The sequence below is a fragment of the Cornus florida genome, unplaced genomic scaffold (genome assembly GCF_030987335.1).
Source record: "Cornus florida cultivar Cherokee Brave unplaced genomic scaffold, ASM3098733v1 CherokeeBrave_3.0.0_Hap2_Chr11, whole genome shotgun sequence".
Taxonomy (NCBI): domain Eukaryota; kingdom Viridiplantae; phylum Streptophyta; class Magnoliopsida; order Cornales; family Cornaceae; genus Cornus; species Cornus florida.
Window position 1 is genome coordinate 32,715,008 of NW_026775581.1, and position 22,497 is coordinate 32,737,504.

Genomic DNA, 22,497 nt, shown 5'->3' on the forward strand with positions numbered 1-22,497 from the left:
TCATCAAGAGGTGTGTTTTAGGCACCTTCTATTGAGCCATTGTGCTCACCCTTTCATTATAATTATTTTCAGGTCACGGGAAAGAAGTGACGGACGATACTCCCCTATAAGTTTAGATGGATTGAATAGGACCTTAACTTCTTTTGTAATTAATGTATATGTTCCTATTTTTGTTGTAAATTTGTATTAAGAAATGTTATGTATCTATTTCATGGGTAGAAATGGTTTTGAGACATTCCTCTTGTATTGTGTGATTTCATTAGGATTTCTATGTTCAGGTAAGGCATTAAAGCCATATTTTGATGTAGCCGAAGTTATTCCAACCCCACTGGATGAAATGGACTCGTTTTTGGTTTATTTAAATGCAAGAATGTTCAATCATGTTTTATACTGTCAAATGTATGTTTCGGGGATAACTTTAGACCTTATACGAGGTCACAAATAGGCCAAGAAGGGTGTCGGGACTTCATATCAACAAGCACAGGCCAAACAGGCCTTAGTAGGGCAAGCCGGTTGACATCTAAGGGTTTCACGTTGACCGGTATCTTCCAGTGGGCTTTTTGTGCTTTTGGAGACAAACCAGTCGATGTGAAGTAGGAACAAGTCAATCGATTTCTGTTTTCCTCTTAATCTTGTTTCTTCTTCTTCTATAACTAATCCCAAGACATATGATGCTGTAATGGAGTAATATGAACCATTAAATGTTGTATTAATCATGCTTTGATATTAGAAATGACCTTATTGCCCTTAGATGATCTCGGGTTCGATTATGGATCCGGATAATAATTTGGACCCCAGGTTTGGGTCGTTACAATTTGCTACTTATCTCATAGTATAGGGATGTTATGTGTACATTACTTTATATATATATATATATATATATATATATATATTTCGAAACTTTTTTCTCTCTATATATCTCTAAACATTTTTTTTTTTTAAACTTTGAGAATTTATAGAACAAGGATTTGAATTTTTTGAGATTCTGGTTTATTCTTTTCTACTAAATTATTTTTTCTTTATTTTATTTTATTTTGTACCAACATTATTAAACAAACAAACAAATAAATAAAAATTCCCAATATCAGTGTGCACTGATTTCGGAGTTTGGAAAATTTTTGATTTCTTCAGTTTGCAAATTATTTTTACTTTTTATTTTCTATTTTTATCTTTACTTTTCTTTTATACTTTTAATTTATATTTTTATCTTTACTTGTCCAATGCCGACGTCGTCCAATAGTATCATTTTCAATCATTTTATAAGATTATTTATTTTTATATATTTTGTAAAATGGTCCAGTAAGAGTAATTTAATCAATTTAGGGTTTAAATTTGTCAGAGGGACGTATTTGCACCTTATTGAAACTTTAGGGGAGTTTTTTTGCACGAGAGGCACATCATCCAATAGTATCATTTTCAGTCATTTTATAAAATTATTTATTTTTATATATTTTATAAAATGGTTAAGTAAGGGTAATTTAGTCAACTAAGGGTTTAAATTTGTCAGAATGATCTATTTGCACCAAATTGATACTTTATAGGTATTTTTTGCATGTGAGGGATGTGATATGCACTATAAACATACTTTAAAGATATTTTATTCATATATATATATATATAGAGAGAGAGAGAGAGAGAGAGAGAGTGTTTGTGTGTGCGCGCGCAACAGATCATTTGCTTAAGATCTTTTACTTCATATCTTTTGCTTAAGATATTTATTTTGGTATAAATCATTTCAGTAGAGTAGGTATACATCACAATCTGCCTAAATTACAAATTTGGATGCTTAATCCAAATGATTTTTTTTTTTTTTGGTATAAAGTACTTAGTAATAAAGAGAAAAGGGTGAAAGAAAGATACATGCTATCTAATGAATTGTTACAACCAGTATCGAGCTAGTTTCTTTCATGTGAAGAGAAAACAAATTAGTTTCTCCATTGACAGCCTACAAGGGCTTGAAACCATGCTTTAATGCAGCTTTCCACACAACATCAATCTGGTCAACATCAATAGCCCCAACCTCATGGTGTGTCCAGCCTTCAAGAAGATGAACAACTCCACCCGCGTGACACGCATGAACTATGCTCCGAATCAAACACAAATTTGAAATCCCCAATCAGTAATTTTTGTCTGAGTTCTATTTCATTTTCTTCCTTAATTTCCTTGGAAACAAACAAATATAAAATCAAGAAAGATGATGATATATACCTCACATGATCCTAGCCCCTCGACATCCTCAGGGAGTTTCATGGCGGCGAGCTTACCATACGTGCAGTCTCCCCGGAAGCTAATGATAGGTGGAACCACAAACTGATGGAAGTGTGTTCCTGGTGGAGCCCAATTTTGGTCAAGTGGTGTAGTCCATCTACCAATAATCCATGTCTGTCAATTTACACAGGTTCTATGGGATGAGCATTAATTATTATTTAGTTGTTGGTTTCTCAGCAAACAAACAACCATATATGGAATTAATTGGAGTCATCAAGATATTCCGACCCCAATAGATGAAATGGACTAGTCTTTGGTTTATTTAAATGCAAGAATGCTCAATCATATTTTATACCATGAAATGTATGTTTCAGGACAGATTTAGACCTTATGCGAGGTCACAAATGGGCCAAGAAGGGTGTCGGGACTTCATATCAACAAGCATAGGCGAAACAGGCCTTAGCAGGGCAAATCGATCGACGTCTAGGGGTTTTACGTTGACTGGTATCTTCTATTGTGCTTTTTGTGCTTTTGGGTTTCACGTCGACCTGTATCTTTTCTATTAATTTTTTTTTATATTTTATTTTATTTTGTAGTAACATCGTTAAACAAATAAATAAATAAAAATTTCCAATATCAGTGTGCATTAGTTTTTGGAGTTTGAAAAATTTTTGTTTTTTTTCACTTTTTACTTTATTTTTGTTATTTATTTATTTTTATCTTTACTTTTCTTTTTATACTTTTATTTTTATTTTATATTTTTATCTTTACTTGTCTATTTCCGACGTAAGAGTAATTTAATCAATTTAGGATTTAAATTTGTCAGAGTGATCTATTTGCACCTTATTGAAACTATAGGGGTATTTTTTTGCACGAGATGGACTTCCTCCGATAGTATCATTTTCGGTCATTTCACAAAATTATTTATTTTTATGTATTTTATAAAATAGTGGATAATTTAGTTAACTAAGGGTTTAAATTTATCAAAGTAATCTATTTGTACCAAATTGAAACTTTAAAGTTATTTTTTTGCACGTAAGGAGTGTGATATACATGTAAATATACTTTATGGGCGTTTTCACAGAGACAGAGAGAGAGAGAGAGAGAGAGAGCAACCGATCTTTTGCTTAAGATCTTTTATTTCAGATCTTTTGCTTAAGATCTTTATTTTGGTATAAATCATTTCAGTAGAGTAGGTATACATCACAATATGTCTAAATTACAAATTTGGATGCTTAATCCAAATGTTTTTTTTATTTTTATTTTTTTTATTTTATGTTATAACAATTAAAATAAATGAATCTGCCATTCCTCTTGTTTTCTTAGATTCTGTTTGACAATATTCATCTTGAATGGATGATAGTTTATGTTTTAGTTGTCAAATAGGGCAATATAAAAATAAAAACTAGTGGCAAAAGTATATTTATATATTTTAAATATAAAGTATAGTGTATATGTATTATATAAAAAAAAGCTCCTCTTTTTTGTCTTTTTCGCTTTCATATTATTCCTTAATTAAGCAATTAGCATTAAAAAAAAAAAGAATCAATAAGAATTTGCATATCATAAACTAGTTACAAATACAACAATTCTTTCTCACTCGTGGAGCAGATCAACAATTTAATTGGACTAACCACTTTCATTTAATTTTTTCGCAAACTTTTCCATATGAACATAAAACGTTTAGTTATGTTATGTTCAATTTTTTATTCTTTCATTTGTGAACTTTGTATTTATTTATTTTTGTAATTCATTGCATTTTTAGGTGTTTTTATCACTTAATTCATGAAAAGGTAAAACAAAACTGCGGATGAGAAAATTGGTGAATTATAGATATAACATTTGTTTATTGTATTTGATGATGAAATGGAATTGGCGACATGGATAATTCTATTTCTCTTTTTTATTTTACGTAAAAGTTATTAAAATAAAATAATAATATTTTTTTTCTTCCATTCCTACAATCCTTTTCTTTTTTCTTGTCATACATTGCCTCGCTCTGCTAACAGTTGTTGCCTTCATCTTTTCTTTCTTTTGTATTTATCCAAAAACGCTTTTACAGCCAAATCAGCACCTTATTGGAAAGTAAATTAAATTTCTTTTCATATTTAGTCTTTTTATATAAGGATAATACTTAGTTCCTCACTAGTGAGGATCTACATCATTCTTATCGCATATGTGATCTAATGAAAAGAAAATACGTCATTTTTTATTAAATTGGCAAGAAAAATAAAATAAATGGGATCATACCCTAATGAGATCAGGTAAAGTAGGTTCAACGATTCTTATTAGTTTTATTTTTCAAGGATTCAACGTTGCTCTTTGGTTCGTTCTCTTTACGGCACCGGCTTCAGCCCTTTCTCCCCACCATATTCTTCCTCAAGGTTCTAGTCCCGGACATCATCATTCAATTGGCAAAAATATTTAAAGGAGGTATGATCTTTTCTTCTTTTTTTTTTTGTTCACTGATCATCGTCCAATATTTTTTCTCTAAATAAAAAATCAGCATTTAAATAAATAAATAAAAAAACGAAAATAGAGAGCGAGAGAAACAGTTGTGAGGATCAAAATTTGTTCAGGTTCTTGCAAATTCCATTGAAAGAAAAAGAAGGTGGGGAAGGAGATAAAGAAACAGATCAGATTTTTGGGAGAAAAAGAAAGAAGAAAAAAACTAAGGGACATAATCTAAGGGAATTCAGGTTTTTGAGTTTTGTGTTAACATGTATTTGGATTCTTGAATCTAACACAATCTTTCATGGAAAGCCCCTTTCTAGAAAAAGAGCCCTAAATGTATGGGGAAAAAATTGATCATACCGCCTTCAAATATTATTGCTAATTGAATGATGATGTTCAGGATTAGAAGCGTAAGAGGAAGAATATGGTGGAGAGAGAGGGCTGAAGGTGCTGGAGAGAGAGAACTAGAGAGCAATGTTGAACTCCATTGAAAAAAAAATAATAATAAAAAAAATAGTGCTTGGGAGGAAGAAGATGGTGGAGAGGGAGGGCTGAAGGTGGGAGAAAGAAAGAACTAGAGAGCAACTCTGAACTCCCTTGAAAAAAAAAAAATTTAGTGAACCCACTTTACCCGATCTTATTTGGGTAGATCCAATTTATTTTATTTTTACTAACATGTTTAATAAGAGATGATAGTGTTTTCTTTTCATTGGACCACATAAACGGTGAGTATAATGCAGATCTTCACCAGTGAGGACTTAAGTATTATCCTTCATATAATGATATGTATGTGTGCATTCATCATATTAGTGGAAATTATGTAAAATAAAAAAGGGTAAAGTACAAAAAAACTCTCTAAATTACTCTATTTCTCTCTCTCTCAAAACCCCCAACTTTTACTTTTACACTACCCCAGAACTATCAATTTTTTTACAAAAATTATCCACCGGCGAAATTCCATTCGATTCTTCTCGTGAAATACACGTGTGATGATCAAGCGGCATAGCTGAAATTCAAAAATGGCGAAGTTACCCTTATTACCTTTAGGAACTATTATATTAATGGTATAAAACTAAAATTCCCCGATTGAAATCCCCAAATTGTTTGAACAGGGCTTCAGTCTATTGGAACCCAACCTTCATTTTCGACCAAATTGTCATTTGATGATTCTCCGCAAGCCAGTCAAGAATCACAAACCGAACCACAATATGTATGTGATGATTTGTTTTTTTTTTTCTTTTATATATATATATATATATATTTATATATTTTCTTTTAATGTCAATTGTTTATTTCAAAAGGGGTATTATTGACTTTTCGTATGTAAATGACATACTTGGCATTTGATATGAGGTGGAGGGGCATAGTACACTTTTTCTATGGAAAGGATATGAATGGAATTTGGTATTTTTTAAAGGGCTTTATGGTCATTTTACATAGTCCCAGCTTTGACCTTGTTGTGGTCTTGACACATGGGGTTACACATGGCAGCCCCTTATGTGGATGTGTGGCATGTCTTTAGTATAGCAATTGAAGAAAATTTGGGTGTTAAAAACTTTCGGCAGAATTCTTTTTCTAGTTTTCTCTTTCCCCTACGGCATTTTCTCCCTCCACAGACACTCTCTTTTGTTAGGAATTATATTTCAAATTCTCATTATTATTAGTTTTTATTTTAGAGTGTATTTTTTATGATAATTTCTTATAGAGATGTGAATTAGGCTCTAAGAAATTATAATCCTTGTTCACAGAGGAATTGGATATGTAACTCTATAAATAGACACTTAGGTTATTGTTGAGAATGATGTAACCTCATGAGGGAGTACGTTGATGGTAGGGGTGAGTTACGATTTTGGTAGAGTGAACACTGATGGCGAGAGGGAGTCTCGTAGAGTACGCGGAGAACTCGATCAAGAGTTTGTGTGTATAGTTTGGTGTTGATATTCTCTACTATTGTAATATCTTTACATATATAGTGAATCTCTTCTCGGCTTCAGTTGTAGGTGGAGTCAATCGGCTTGGTTACATAGAGATTAAGCAACGTATAGTAGGGATAATCCGAGTTCTGCAATAAGATAAAGAAGATTGAAGTCGTAGAGAATTGTCCAGATTTAATTGCCATGAGAAGCGATAATTGACGTAATGAAATTTGAGCCAAGGTGGAGATTGTTAGGAATTATGTTTCAAATTCTCATTATTATTAGTTTCTATTTTAGAGTGTATTTTTTTATGGTAATTTCTTATAGAGACGTGAATTGGGCTCTAAGAAATTGTAATTCTTATCCACAAAGGAATTGGGTAGTGACTCTATAAATAGACACTTAGGCTATTGTTGAGAGTGATGAGTTGAGAGAGATGTAGCCTTATGAGGGAGTACGTTGATGGTAGGGGTGAGTTACGGGTTTGGTAGAGTGAACACTGATAGCGAGAGGGAGTCTCATGGAGTACACGGAGAACTTGGTAAAGAGTTTGTGTGCATGGTCCGGTGTTGAAATTCTCTACTATTGTAATATCTCTACATATATAGTGAATCTCTTCTCATCCGTGGATGTAACTCTGATTTTGGATGAACCAAGTATATATCTTGTGTTGTGGTTTGAATTATTTTTCTTTCTTTTTTTTGCTTTCGTTGTGCCCCAACATCTTTTAAGTTTAATTTTGAAGGTTTTGTAGTGAGATTTTGGTAGGGTTTTGTGAATGAAAGTTGTTCCTGTGATCTTGGGCTTCTTTTTGATATAAAGGTTGCAAATATTTTATCACTATTTGGGTTTCAAAAAGGGGTTTTAAAGAGGAAAGGTGGTGGTAGTAATTTTAAAGTGTGTTCTTTATTTTCTTCTAAATTTGGTGGCTTTAAACATCATTTGGATTGTTTGGCAAGGGTTTGGATTTCAATTGAGGTAGGGTTGTCCTAAACCTCACAATCTTTACCCTTTTGTGAATTATTTCCTTTGAAATTGTTGAAATTGAAATTTAAAATGTTTAATTGAGATATCTTTATGTGGGAAGGTGTATTTGAATGCTAGACTTATTATGGAGCACTGTTATTACTATTATAATATAAATGTGAGGAAGAAAACATGCTTTATGTGTTATGTTCATTAACAACGCAATTTAGAACATAATGTGATTATGTGATGTTATTCTGTTAATGAGCATGCTAGCATGTTGTGAAAATTGCAATAACCATGTTTATTGTATATGGAACTGAGAGTGGATAGTTGGTTTTAAAATGTGGTACATCCTATCATTACAAATGTACATTCATTTTGCATGGTTTTGGAATGAGTTTGGAAATGAAAAGGGATGTGGAGACATCTCATTAGATGGTTATTGATAAAAGAATTAGAAAGGAATGTGAATTGGGGCCAACCGGACGGTAAGGTGATGACTTGTGTCCGTGTAGTTAGTGGAATCTAGAGGAGACGTAGAGAAATACCTTATGGGTGGTTGAGTCACTAGGCCTCAAATGGCGCTAGGGGGATGACTTAGGCCAGGGATAGACGACCAATTTTCTCTTTGAGGTGTCGGGGGGATGACTCGGACCAAGTTGCACTAACTGTGTGATTGTTGTTGGATGAGGTTTCGGGAAGTGGGAAGTGTCTTTGGTATTGGCATTAGCATTGCATTGCACTTCACTTTTTTATCTTACATGATATTATGTTTTCCAGAGCATGTATGGTCCCATTATCTTATATTTGTTCTATGTGTAGATTTACAGAGGTATTAAGGAGTGCGCTTTAGGCAACTTCTGTTGAACTGTGGTTGTTCATTCTTATTTTATACACATCTTTTCAGGTCATGGCAAGAAAGTCATAGAGGACATTCCTCCTCAGCTGTAGATAGAGTCGGGGCGCTTGTATAGCAAACAATGTATAATAGTGAGACAATGTGTTGTATAATGTGGTTTAGTACATCCCTGTTGTGTAATAAACTCTATTATAGACTCTGAGATTTTATAGTTGTAAATGATGTATCTTACTTGTATATTTTCCTACATGGGACTGTAATGGGAATGGATAGGTGAATGTTGTGTATGTGAGACAGGTTATAGGGATGTTAGTATTTGAGATGGTGGTTTATTAATGTGGTGTGTTCATAATCCGAGACTTAGGTCTTGGGACATGACAATGTAATTCAAAAACCAACATATCAATGGGTACATTTGTAATTTTCTTTTTCTAATACAAGAGAATGACCTGATATCCTTAAAGTGCACAGTTTTAATAGTTCAGGGGGGTGGTTTTTAATTCAGGGAGGTTTTGTGCAATTGGCTTATAGTTTAGAAGGATTTTTTACACTTTACCCAATAAAAAAGTATGGGAATTGAGATTGGTAAAAGTCAAGTTAGTAAAGTAGCAGAAGTAATGTGGCATTAATATGCAATTGGTTATATATATATATATATATATATATATAAAGAGAGAGAGAGAGAGAGAGAGAGAGAGAGAGAGAGAGATATTTTGCTTAAGATCTTTTACTTTATTCTGGCATGAATCATTTCAGTAGAGTAGGTACACCACAATCTGTCTAAATTAATTTGGATGCTTAATCCAAATGGCGTTTTTTTTTTTTGGTGTGAAGTACTTTGTGAAAGAAAGATCCATGATATCTAATGATGGATTGTTACAACCAGTATCTAGCTAGTTTCTTTCATGTGAAGAGAAAATATATTAGTTTCTCCATTGACAACCTACAAGGGCTTGAAACCATGCTTTAATGCAGCTTTCCACACAACATCAATCTGGTCAACATCAATAGCCCCAACCTCATTGTGTGTCCAGCCTTCAAGAAGATGAACTACTCCACCCGCGTGACACGCATGAACTATGCCTCTTCCCAATCGATACTATGCTCCGAATCAAAACACAACACAAATTTGAAATCCTCAATCAGTAATTTGAATTCCTCAGGAAAGCTAGTATGAAGGTGAGACGATGATATATACCTCACACGATCCTAGCCCCTCGACATCCTCAGGGAGTTTCATGGCTGCGAGTTTACCATACGTGCAGTCTCCCCGGAAGCTAATGATAGGTGGAACCACAAACTGATGGAAGTGTGTTCCTGGTGGAGCCCAATTTTGGTCAAATGGTGTAGTCCATCTACCTATAATCCACGTCTGTCAATTTTCACAGGTTATATGGGATTAGCATTAATTATTATTTAGTAGTTAGTTTCTCAGCAAACAAACAACCATACATGGAACTAATTAATTAGAGTCGTCAATATCCCCTTGTAGCCCTACATACCTTACAGTGTTTAGCTGATTGATACTTTGTCACGTGAACTAGAAACTTTTGGCAATCCAATGGGGCTTCTTTTTGAATACTCATGAATCGTTCGGTTGATTGTGTTAACATCTGCAGTTAATAACATGTTTTATTCCTTCTTTTAGTTGGAATCCAAATATTGTTGACTAAGGGACTGAGAAAACTCATTGGAGGACTCAACAAAAAGATAATCAAGTTAAATTTGGACCAGTAAACTAGTGTTAATCATGCTAATGCATACCAGGACCCTGACCCTTCGACCAGCTAGGTAGAGGGCAATGGCCCTTCCGAGCTTCGAAGTAGCTCCGGCCAAGAAGACCTCTTCTACATCTCGAGGAATCTCATTAAGAATCACAGCAGCAGTCAGTGTGTTTCCATGGACCACTCGGACTCTAAGGTTGGGATGCTTGTTAACATATAGCGTTCCACCTCCATTTAGACCTTCATTCTGTACATCAGAAATGAAAAATTGTCCAGATTTAACAAATTCTATCCACGGCAAGTGTACCGTGATATGCTCATTTGAGTTTCTACAAGGGGGAAAGAAATGGATCGAAAACCGACCTTATTCAATGCAGCAAGGCTTAGGACCTTAACACCAATTCTATCTGCCTTGATGATTGCTTCTTCAATTTGCTTATTAATGCCTTCCATTGCAAATGGCAAGAAAAACTGCCAATCAAATCAATATAAATACATCGAACACTCGACTCCAGTATTGATTTTTGCTATTTTTGCTTACAAAAATGTGGCCTAGTGTTGTAATGTCCAAAAAAAGAAGATAAAATGACTTGTCCATTTTCCCAATTTTTAACCATCATATAAGAAGATTTAGGTAGGTACCTGAAAGCCAAACCTGGGAACAGTCCATGTCTGGTACAGCCTTCCTCTAAGATTGAAAAAAGTGATCAAGAAAGTCTTGGACTTCGCCCACATGACGAGCATCACCAAGAAAGTGAAAGGCCACATCGGAAATAAGAAGAGCGCTGTCGTGAATGGCATGGAACTAAATGATCGAAACAAGAAGGGAACATGCATCGCTTGCATTACGTCCACAACATGTGCAAGGAACACAAAATCGGGTGCTCTTCCATTTTTGCCTTCCATTCAAAACGAACGTTATTAGATGGTGAGAGATTTCCACATTTCGATGGATAACAAGCAATTTAGAAGATTAATAAACCGAACCATACAAAGATTTCAAGCCTTATAATGAGTTGCTGGTCAACAAGGGCAGCAGGATTCAAGATAGGCTATACTTTCTAAAAGTATAGCCTATCTTGTGTTTTTGTAGGATTTTAATTGATTGATAAGGTTGTTGTATTGACTCACTGGCAGCTGAACTTATTTCTTTGTGAAGGTCCCAAGAGCGGTTGTTCACCGTCTTCCCCAGTGCATCATAGAGAGGCATAAAAAGGCAGAGATTGGTACCCATATTCATGTGGTGTAAGCTGTGGTAACTGCAGAAGTGAACATGGGGAATTATAAATATTTTAACATGATTTTGACGGAAATATAAAATAGAATATTTGTAAAATTGAATTTCCAATATCAGGTCACCTAAAATTTTGTAAGAATATGAATGACAAGTAAACAAAATGCTCATTCGAGGCCTAGTACAAAAGTTCAAAGCGAAATTTGTGGACGTACGTTGGTGTATAGATGAGATATCGAAGAAATGGGAAGGTTTCGAACAGACGATGAGGAATGATTTCAACATTGCTGTGTCCCAAACATCTTAGAAAATCAAAGATCAAAACATAGCTGTAGAACATGCTTATGGATCCATATCCAATCAAGGTGGTCCCAAGGGTAGGCACAACTACAATTGCAGAGAGTATTAAATGTTCCAAAAATGTTGCATGCCCAGCTGCACCAAACAAAAGTTGTACAAGAACATAATTATACCACAAATCAACAAACAATGTATATATATATATATATATATATATATTGACTAAAACCTAGAATACCGGTAAAGAACTTGTGCTGGTACAAAATATTCAAAAAGAAGAAATGAGGATTTATCACACACACACACAGTAGATTGTGGTTTGTACCTGTAAAGGGATGTGTGACCTTAGAGGCATGGTGTAGCCAATGGTAATGTTTATAAAGATACTGAGTATGCAAAATTCTGTGTATCCAATAATATAGTGGCTCTGAGAGTACCACGTGCAATATTAGACAGCATATAATCCCCTTTGTGTTCCACATAGGGAGATTAGCTAGGGAAGGGAAGCTAAAATAGGCCATTGTAGCCACAAAAGCTTGAAGGATTATGAAATTGTCCCTGTCAAAATATAAACAGATATAAATTTACATTTATTCAGCAAAATATAGTAATTGTTGTACAGAAATGGACTCAAAAGAGAAGAGAAATATACCAGTTCCATTCCCGGTCGATTTGCTTGAAATCTATGCCGGATTGAGACACACGACGATTGCGGTTGAGGAAAAGCATATGGTGATAAGAGCTCCATAGCTGATGAACAAGGCCTCTGAGTGCACATATGATGAGAACATGCAGACACCAACTATCATCCTTGTGGGTGTCCTCCCAAATCCTTGAATTTAGTAGTTTTGCAATAAATGGTCCATATAACAAATACTGTCACACCACAAATGAAACATATATATATATATATATATATACACAATTAAACCATATTGTATATAAAGTGAAGCAAAGGAGAGAGAAAATTTATCAAATTTGCAAGAAATGGTCCATATAATAAATACTTTCATACCACAAACATAGATACAATTAAACCCTATTTTGTGTGTGTATATATATATACATATATATATATATAAGCTCGTGACTAAAGAGATAAGAGATTAGTGGATGCCTTGTAAGAACCCAAATTGTCCCAAGGCCAACCAAACAAGGGAGCACCCATTTTCCCTGGAAAACAAATTCTTTCATCTTCACTTGTTTTCTTTTCAACCATTCCGTGAATTTGTCTCTCCATGAGAGAAATTAGGAAATATGAGCAAAGAAGGACAAGGGAGTCTTCTGTTTTGATGGATCTAAAGCCTTTTTTCCTTTCTTCTCTAATGATATTCACTCTTCCACCCTATAGACCTCCAATTATATATACAAAGATATATGTACCAATATATCTAAAAAAACAGTTCAAAATATTCGTAGGCCACAGTTATACTTATCCATCAGTGATTTTTTTTTTGGTTTCTGGTTTTGGAGTTATGTCTTGAATTGACAATCCTCCAATCTCAACCAAAATCGTGTTTAATTCAAACACAATGGTACAGCTGTGCTGGTGGCATTTCCATAATTCTTGTGAAAGAGAGAGATGGTGAGAGAGAGAGTGTGTGTGTGTTTTGGATTCTAAGTTATGTTGGGAGTATTAATGCGGTTGGTTCTAGTTAGGGGTGTGTTTCATTGCTTCTAGTCGAGGCTTTTCTCTGGCTTACTAAACTCAGCTAAGTACCAGTAGAGTAGTTCCAATGTTCATCATGTGTAAGGTGTGGGATGTGTGGTGGAATGAGACTTAATATAATCACTGATCGAGTTTGATCTGCATTCCCTACCTAACACCCCACAAAACTGGGGCACTCTTAGCTTCAATTCTTCTTCTCACTTTGAAAGTCCAAATAACTACATTATTGGACATTGCAATTATACACATCCCTTTTACCGTTTTTATTTTATATATATATATATATATATATGACAATACTTAGATCTAATATACACACTATTGATGCGGATCAATATAAATAAACATGTCATCTTTAATTACCAAATCAAAGATGGTGGGGGATAGATACTCAATTACCAAATCAGGTACTTATTTGATTACCATCTATGATTTGGTAATTAAAATAGGATATGTCCGCATCAATATAAATAAACATATCATCTTTAATTAACAAATCAAAGATGGTGGGGGATAGATACTCAATTACCAAATAAGGTACTGATTTGATTACCATCTATGATTTGGTAATTAAAATAGGACATGTCCATTTATTAAAAAAAAAAAGATTGGGAAACAATAATTAGAATAAAAATGATAGAAATCTGCATATAATTAAATAGAAAAAAATAAAAAATAAAAAAATAGATCTTTTACTCTTTGTAAGAAAAAATATAGAAAGGGAAGATGACAAAACAGTTATAAAAGTATTTTGATAATTTGTAAAAATAATTAGAATACATATGTTTAACATATTTATATAATATTTATATCGAATCGAATTATTATTCAATCGAATTGACCATAATTCATATTCAATTCGTTTAGTTAACAAATTATCGAATTTGAATCAATTTAATGAATTAAATTTTCAATCTATATTCAAATTATTGGTTCAGATTAGGATAATATTAGATCCAGATCATCTGTAATGACCGAGTAATATAATATTATAAATGTCGATATTAAGATGTGAATAACTACCATTCACAGTCCACAGATTTTTATTCTTTTTTCAATTTCATTCATACAAGACAGTTAACAAAGATGATGATATTTTATTAATCATTAATTAATTTTACAAATAAGCATTTATATTATCACGAAAGAACAATTAGTTTGTACAATAATTATAATTAATGTTCAGTTTTGGACCTTTGGTTTAGCCCTTTTGTTACTGTTAACAAAGTGTTATATGTTTAAGATTAAATAGAGTTTGGTTGATGCAGTTTAGGTAGGTCAAATTTTCTATTTCTTACTCTAAGCAGTTTTTTTTTTTTTTTGTTTTTTTTCCCCTCACCAAACACAATTGAAAATGAATATTGAAATTAAAAAGCACATTTAACTGTTCTAACCGCAATGCCAAAAATGCCCTTGTACTTATAATTAATTATGGCCATACCGTTACCTAACAACATGTCAACCACCCTTTAATCCAAAACGTACTAAAATCTTTAAATTTAAGGGGCAGTTCATAGCCAAAAAGAAAAAAATGGAAATAAAATTAAATTTTCATTGCCACTACTTTTTTAAGGAATAAACCTACTTCTGCTAAGTCAATTGTGCCAACTCAATCACAAGTAGGGGACCAAACACGTTTAATTAAGCCCCACAACATCGACTCAGCACAATTAGCATGACTCTCTCTCTCTCTCTCTCACAATTTATGTGTGTTTACAATTTGAACATGTTGATATGATTATCTTAGGCATGACAGATTTGGGGTTCTATTTTTGTGGTTGGGAATAAAACGAAAAAAAATAAAATAAAATAAAATAGATTAGCATTCTAAAGTTCTTATCATATGTGGTGAAACTACGAGTTTTTCACAAATTTATGATTGTACTACCAAGTTAATATCTCTTTGCTACAGTTGAGGGAAAAAAATTCCCACCAAAGGAAACATGGCAGCTGTATATGAAGAGTTCCAGTCTTTATGTGATCAGTGCAGAAAATTTACTATTTTATACTCAATAATAAATAATTGATTAATATTTTTTATTAAATAAATGCTCTTATCCCTTCTTCTCATGTTTTATAGGGGCTGATTTCGGAATGAGAAGAAAAGAGACAAAAATAGTAAAAATATGATTGTATGGATAATGAGATTCAAATTCAAAACTGGCTTTTCCCATCAAATCAGTAAATATCAACCCAAATTGGAAAGCATATCAAGTCAAATTAGAAAGCAGCAAGATTTTTTTATTTTTTATTATTTTTACTTTGTAATTAGAATTTTTCCTTCTTAATTGTTCCATTCTAAAGTCTATAAATAGGAACATATGTAAAGGAGATGGGATGTACAGAGTTAGAGATCGAGAGAAAATAATAAAAAGCTAAAGATTTTTTATCTTGAATTTCTTTCTTGTAATTTTTATTTTTATTTTTATGAAGAACATATTTATTTTTAGTTTTATGTTCTTGTTAAAATGCTAGCTTAAACACCTATTTATTAAGGGAGTGGTGAAGCCACCATGGCTGAAATATAAGTAAACTTATGTGCTGTTTAATAAAATTGAAAATTATGCACTGAAAATCTTAAGTACTGAATTTTAAGTGCTGAAATTTTAAGTGATGAATGTATTAATTTGAAAACCCATTTGATAATGTTTTAATTTTAAGTACTAAATTCATTAAGATTGTTTGTTATATACAAAAGCTGAAGTCTGAAAATTGTATAAATTATATTTTTGCCCTCAATATATGGTGTTGATGCGAAAATCCTCACGACTCAGAACGACGGCGTTTATTTGCAAAACAAATGGACGTCATCTCGAATGGCATCGGTGGGGTGCCAGCCAAGAATTCTCCGACGATCAAGTTAATACTTGTAATCGTATCACATAATCATTATGTAATATTATGTTGAGGGGTTTTTTCTCGTACCTTCTTTAACGGCTTGGTGCCCTATTTATGGCTGTCGATTGGAATCAAATTGGTCCCGCGGGAGATCCGCTTGTGTGAGATCAGAGGAGATCGTTTGTTGCCAAATTTGTCGGGGACGTGATTTACTCCTTTGATTTTCTCAAATTATGTTAAGGTTATCCTCACCCTATTGAACCACGTCGTCAGATAACGAAATATACCGAAGAGGTTTGGCGGCTAGTTAAGGTAGGTTATTTTTCCCTATCAGTTGTCCCCCATTCCCAAGCGTGCTCGTCTAGCTTTGGGAATGTAAATTTATTTTTTATTTTTTTTTCCGGCACTATTCTCGAGGGAACAGTACCCGTGGGTACTATTCACTAGAATAGTAAAACTTTTTTTTTTTTTGCCCCGGCACCGTCCCCACGGGTACTGTTCACTGGAACACTAATTTTTTTTTTTTTTTGCCCTAGGCATTGTTCCCTTGGGAAAAGTGCCCGTGGGTACTGTTCATGTGAACAGTAATTTTACTTTTTAATTTTTTTAATTTTTTTTTTTTATTTTCTACCTTGGGTACTCTTCCCTTGGGTAATTTTTTTCCCTTGGGTACTCTTCCCTTGAGTACTATATTTAGTACTCTTCCCTCGGGTACTATTTTTAGTACCTTTAGGTACTCTACTCCCGGGTACTATTTTTGGTACCCTTACGTACTTTGCCCCTAAGTACTATTTTTAGTACCCTTGGGTATTCTGCCTCTGGGTACTATTTTTGGTACCTTTTGGTACTCTGCCCCTAGGTACTATTTTTAGTACCCCTGGGTACTATTTTTGGTACCCTTGGGTACTCTGCCCCTGGGAACTATATTTGGTACCATTGGGTACTCTGCCCCTGGGAACTATTTTTGGTACCCTTGGGTACTCTTCCTCTAGGTACTATATTTGGTACCCTTGGGTACTCTGCCCCTGGGTACTATTTTTGGTACCCATGGGTAATCTGCTCCTGAGTTCTATTTTTTGTACCCTTGGGTAATCTTCTCCTGGGTACTATTTTTGGTACCCTTGGGTACTCTTCCCCTGGATACTATTTTTGGTACCCTTGAGTAATCTTCCCCTGGGTACTAATTTTGGTACCCTTGGGTACTCTTCCCCTAGATACGATTTTTGGTACTCTTGGGTACTCTTCCCCTGGGTACTATTTTTAGTACCTTTGGGTACTCTGCCCCTAGGTACTATTTTTAGTACCCTTGGGTACTCTGCCCCTGGGTGTTATTTTTGGTACCTTTGTGTACTCTTCCCTTGGTAAGGGAATAAATTGTATGAATTTCACTCAGGTTATCACTCCTTTAATAAGGGAATTAAATTTTATGAGCTTTACTCAACTCGTCCCTTCAGTAAGGAATTTTTATTTACTATACCTCATAGTAAGGGGATATTGATTACGGGATTCATTTAGCCCGGGTCCTTGTAATACATGACACTTATTTACTATTCCTTATAGTACGGGGATATTAATTACGGGATTCATTCAGCATGGGTCCTTATAGTACAGGACATTTATTCACTATCCCTTATAATACGGGAATATTGATTACGGGATTCATTCAGCCCGGGTCCTTGTAGTACAGGACACTTATTTACTATCCCTTATAGTACGGGGATATTAATTACGGGATTCATTCAGCCCGGGTCCTTTTAATACTAGACACTCATTATCATCCTTTGTATCTCTTTAGTAAGGGAATTAAATTTTTGTCAAGCGTCGAGAATGCCAAGTCCTACTGAGCTAAGCATGCTTGATGATTACTTTCTTGCCCCTTTTAGTAAGGGAAGTGGATTTGCTCGAGCATTGTGAGCTCTCTCTTTAATAAGGGAGTAGTTAACCCGTCGTCTTTTTACCGAGGGTATGGGGAAAGAGGTGCAGTTTGAAGGAGGGTGACCTCTTTAATATGAAAGGTAGTCGTCTTGTCTTTCTAGTAAATGAAGGAAACTTAAATTATCTCACCCTTCTGTGCAGAAGGAGTAGTTGGCTTCTTGTCCCTTTAATGAGGGAAGAATGTGTTGTTGGCCTCTCGTCCTGGACGATCAGTGCCCCCGAGGGGTCGCTAAAGGAGAGAGACTAAAAACCCGACTAGCTCGATGTACCAAGGTTGGTACATCAATCTTCTTGACCTTGTCATCATATGCAGATCGACGATTGATATCGTGTGATCTACTATTATGCCCCCAATGGTGGGATCTTAGGCGATGACCCATTCTATAGACGTTTATACAGCAGACGGGGTGCCTGGTGCTGCAATAATTATAATTGTCTATAAATATTAAATTGTGTTAGAAATAATTACTGAAAATTAACCTGCCATGGATTATCAATCCAAAGTTCTACATAATCTGAAGTCGATGGGCAATTCCTGCAAAGGAAGAGAGGTGACGACTGTCGTCTGGTAGGTGGAGGCTTTACTAGTAGGTAGAAACCCCTTTGTTGGTAGTGATCCTTTTGAGGGGTAGAGACCAACTCACTTACGTAGGCGTAGAAGGACCAGGCCTTAGTCTTCAACAATTTGGTCTTGGTAGTTGGCTGTTGCCAAATATGATATAGAGTTTGGTCTTAGACGACCAAACCTTAGTAGTGAGGGGACCAAGCATCGCTAGATAGAAAACACCACACTGGACTGCCTGGGTCAACATGCCAAATTTTGATTATTGTCATTGTACACTGGGTGGCATCACGTAACCCACCGTTTCGCCCCCAATATGATGGACGGGTAATCATGATGTAGAAATCCGTCCGTATATAAGAACATGAAAACTCGTTGTCAACTGCTGACTTTGGGATGGTTTCCATGATCGGAAACTTTTGTCTTGCCTTCCGAGCCAAGTCGCGTCAAGATTATTATTTCTTCAGAGAACTAATCAGTTCCCACAGATGGTGCCAGCTGTTGATGCGAAAATCCTCACGACTCGGAACGACGGCGTTTATCTGCAAAACAAAGGGACGTCATCTCGAATGGCACCGGTGGGGTGCCAACCAAGGACCCTCCGACGATCAAGTTAGTACTTGTTATCGTATCATATAATCATTATGTAATATTCTATTTAGGGATTTTTTTCTCGTACCTTTTTTAACGGCTTGGTGCCCTATTTATGACTGTCGATTGGAATCAAATTGGTCCCGCGGGAGATCCGCTTGTGCAAGATCAGAGGAGATCGTTTGTTGCCAGATTTGTCGGGCATATGATTTACTCCTTTGACTCTCTCAAATTATGCCAAGGTTATCCTCACCCTGTTGAACCACGTCGTCATTCATTATCCTGGATAAGAAATGTCGTCATTCTTATCCGATGGAAACCTTTATCTCTGATAACGAAATATGTCAAAGAGGTCTGGCGGCTGGATAAGGTAGGTTATTTTTCCCTATCATAAGGTATTCATAACAATTTTATATTTATAATATAAATCTATTAATAAAATAACCACATTAATTCACTCAATGAAATATATCAATTTAACAATGAATAATAATGTCAAATAATCATAAAAAAATTAAATTCTTAACTAGAAATAGAATTATATTATATAAATAATTAAATTCTATTATATAAATAAGTGATAGAAAATTAAAAATATATGGGTTTTGAATTATATAATATTTATGTATAGTATTGAAAATGATATTAAAAATATTAAAGAAAGTAGGTGAAAAAGAATTCTTATCTAGAAATATAATTTTGTTATATAAATATTGGTGTTAAATCAATTTGAATAGGTAACCAAAGAGACTTGTTTATAATATAATACGTAGAATTATTATTATTATTATTATTATTATTTTAGGAATTTGGTAAAATTATATATTTTTTAAAGAATTTGTTCTACAATGTAAAAGTAAAAAAGAAAAAGAAAAAAAACAGAAGTAACAACCAACCAAATATATATAGAAGAGTTTTTCAACTAGAGAACTCACTCTATTTCCAAATGCAGAAAGAAATCGTAAAGAGAAGTTTAAAGAAATTGCAAAGAGAAGTCTAAAAGAGAGAGCGTGATTATTTGAGGGTAAAGTAGTCATTAAAAAAATAGTTTTAATTTAAAACCTAATCACTTACCGTCTTTTGTGATAAGCGATAAACAACCTTCTCCTCGCTTAAAATTTTGGCCTCTTTTAAGCGGTATTTTAAAATTTTATCAAACGCACTTATTTTTAAAAAAACACTTACCGTCTTCTGCATTCAGCGCTGAAATAGAAAATCGAACATGGCCTTAGTTTATTTCGTGTATGAAATTTTCTCTTGAGAACATTGATTTTATTATTTTATTTTGAGTTTTTATTTTTTTATTTTTTATTTTTATGTGAAAAATTTAGAGAGAGGATTCTTCGTGTTTGCCAAGTAATGGTAATATGAAGAATGCCTACTTCTATTTGCAATTTTTTTGGCAAAGCTAAAACAGATTAAATAATAAAAAAATGTTCTCTCGTATAAACCACTATAATTTAATGTCATATTTTCTTTCATATTTCTAAGTTGTAATTGGACTCTTCGTGTTTGCAAAGTGATAATACGAAGAATGCCTACTTCTATTTGAATTTTTTTTAACAAAGCTAAAAAAGATTAAATAAAAAAAATGTTCTCTTGTATAAACCACTATTATTTAATGTCATATTTCCTTTCATCTTTCCAAATTGTAATTGGACTAGTGAAGTGATTTGCTTGAGAAAAAAAAAATCGTATAAGAAATATAAAAGTTTATTTATATTGATTCATGCCACTAGATTTTTTCCATTATTTGATTACAACCCTTCAATTCTAGTTTGGTGACGATGGCCGCTTGTATACGTCAAAATAATGTAGTGAATGTGCAGTTCAAGAGAAGCTTTTTAGGTCAAATTTAAATTTATAAAAACCACTATTACCACTACTACTAACGTAGCAAGAGTGAGTAGGGATCGTCCCAATGAATTATACGTGTTGAAATTTAACTTTGACTCTAATGTATCACAAGATTGCAAAGAGATTTAATGAGATGATTAAACTACTTCAATTAATGAAAATGCAATTAACATAAAACTAAGTTGAGATAGGGATTTAAGAGATATGAAGAGAGGTCTTAGGGTGTTGGAATCATCACTAAGCTCATATAATTAATCACTTGTTTTTCATTAATGGGGAATACATTGTTGTGAACAAAATGCGACTACCAATTGCAATATTAAGCATGGACCATCAAACTCATGTATGAATTGTTTACCTAACCAATAAATAAATTAAGTGTAGCACAACCCATTAATTCTAAGCATGACCCATCAAATTAGTAACAATTGTAGCACACATCAATCTAGAGAATCATGAAATTTGTAATAATAAGTCATGGAATATCAAACCAAGTATAGATTGTCTACCTACCTACAAGCATGAATTAAATTGTAGAACAACCCATCAAGCATAAGAATAATCCATCAAATTAATCTACAAACCCATTCAATGAAAACCAATGCTTAGCCATCATTTAATCCTTAATTAATCACACATAGACATGCAACCAACATAGAAAATCTAGTGTAGAAATCAATTCCCCAAATAATCACACATAATACAACATGTAATCAAATAGAGAATCAATAGAAATAATTAATCCATATGAATCATGTAAGAAATAATTCCTAATTTAATCACATATAGACATATAAATAAACTAGAGAATTAATAAGAAAAATTAAACCATAAAAATCATAGAAATATACCAAGATTCATTAAATTCACAAGGCTAGAACACTAATCACAAGAATACATATAAATCCCAAAAAATAGAAATACAAGGGTTTAGATTACACAAGATTTAGGGCTCATCCAAGCCCTAAGTGTAAATCTAGCCAATTATGGAGGAGGTGGATGTGGTCATGAAACCCTCAAGGGCAAGCTCCAAACATGGCTCCATCTTTTTCTTCTTCTTCTTTGAAGCTTTAGAGAGAGTGAGAGAATGGAGATAGAGATGTGTTCTTGAGATGTGCCTCCACTTCCTTCTTTTCTTCTAACCCTAATCTCTAACTTTTCTAGAGAGAGAAAATAAAATTATAATGTAAAAGTAAAATGATAAAAAGCTCTCTTACAAAATGGGTCACTTCCCTTTAAATAGAAGGTCATTTTCTTAGTCGTTAAGTCAGAAATATAGCCCCAAAAATATCTAATCCCGCAACTATGTGGTAGGTAGAAATCAGCACGCTCGGGAATTAGATAGCTCACTGCCAGCACATTTTCAATTGATCAGACTTTT

The 22,497-nt window shown here is 33.8% G+C and overlaps 1 protein-coding gene and 1 long non-coding RNA gene across 4 annotated transcripts; one reads left to right on the forward strand and one right to left on the reverse strand.

Annotated features, from left to right (window-relative positions):
- Nucleotides 1–1,953: 1,953 nt before the first annotated feature.
- On the reverse strand, nt 1,954–13,386 carry LOC132286664 (very-long-chain aldehyde decarbonylase CER3-like). 2 transcript variants are annotated; one of them, XM_059789025.1, is made up of 11 exons: nt 12,782–13,386; nt 12,317–12,540; nt 11,990–12,222; nt 11,580–11,799; nt 11,262–11,389; nt 10,773–11,029; nt 10,494–10,601; nt 10,171–10,377; nt 9,909–10,019; nt 2,209–2,382; nt 1,954–2,079 (listed from the first exon to the last, which is right to left on the reverse strand). In XM_059789025.1, the coding sequence occupies exons 1-11, from the start codon at nt 12,902–12,904 to the stop codon at nt 1,969–1,971; spliced, it is 1,896 nt and encodes a 631-aa protein (XP_059645008.1). In that variant the 5' UTR covers nt 12,905–13,386; the 3' UTR covers nt 1,954–1,968. The 2 variants fall into 2 exon arrangements, with proteins under 2 accessions (XP_059645008.1, XP_059645007.1); XM_059789024.1 differs by lacking the exons at nt 1,954–2,079; nt 2,209–2,382 and adding exons at nt 9,118–9,505; nt 9,605–9,778 and having other exon boundaries at nt 12,782–13,117.
- Nucleotides 2,326–8,693, forward strand: LOC132286665 (uncharacterized). 2 transcript variants are annotated; one of them, XR_009472836.1, is made up of 3 exons: nt 2,326–2,712; nt 4,515–4,641; nt 8,455–8,693. It is a non-coding gene; the product is annotated as an uncharacterized LOC132286665 (long non-coding RNA). The 2 variants fall into 2 exon arrangements; XR_009472837.1 differs by having other exon boundaries at nt 2,326–4,641.
- Nucleotides 13,387–22,497: the final 9,111 nt, after the last annotated feature.

Coding starts and splice junctions, on each gene's coding strand:
- LOC132286664 (XM_059789024.1), bottom strand. CDS start 12,904: ATGGAGAGACAAATTCACGGAATGGTTGAAAAGAAAACAAGTGAAGAT. Junction 11,800..11,989: donor GGTCACACATCCCTTTACAG/GTACAAACCACA, acceptor TGTTTGGTGCAG/CTGGGCATGCAACATTTTTG. Junction 10,602..10,772: donor TTCCCAGGTTTGGCTTTCAG/GTACCTACCTAA, acceptor TTTGATTGGCAG/TTTTTCTTGCCATTTGCAAT.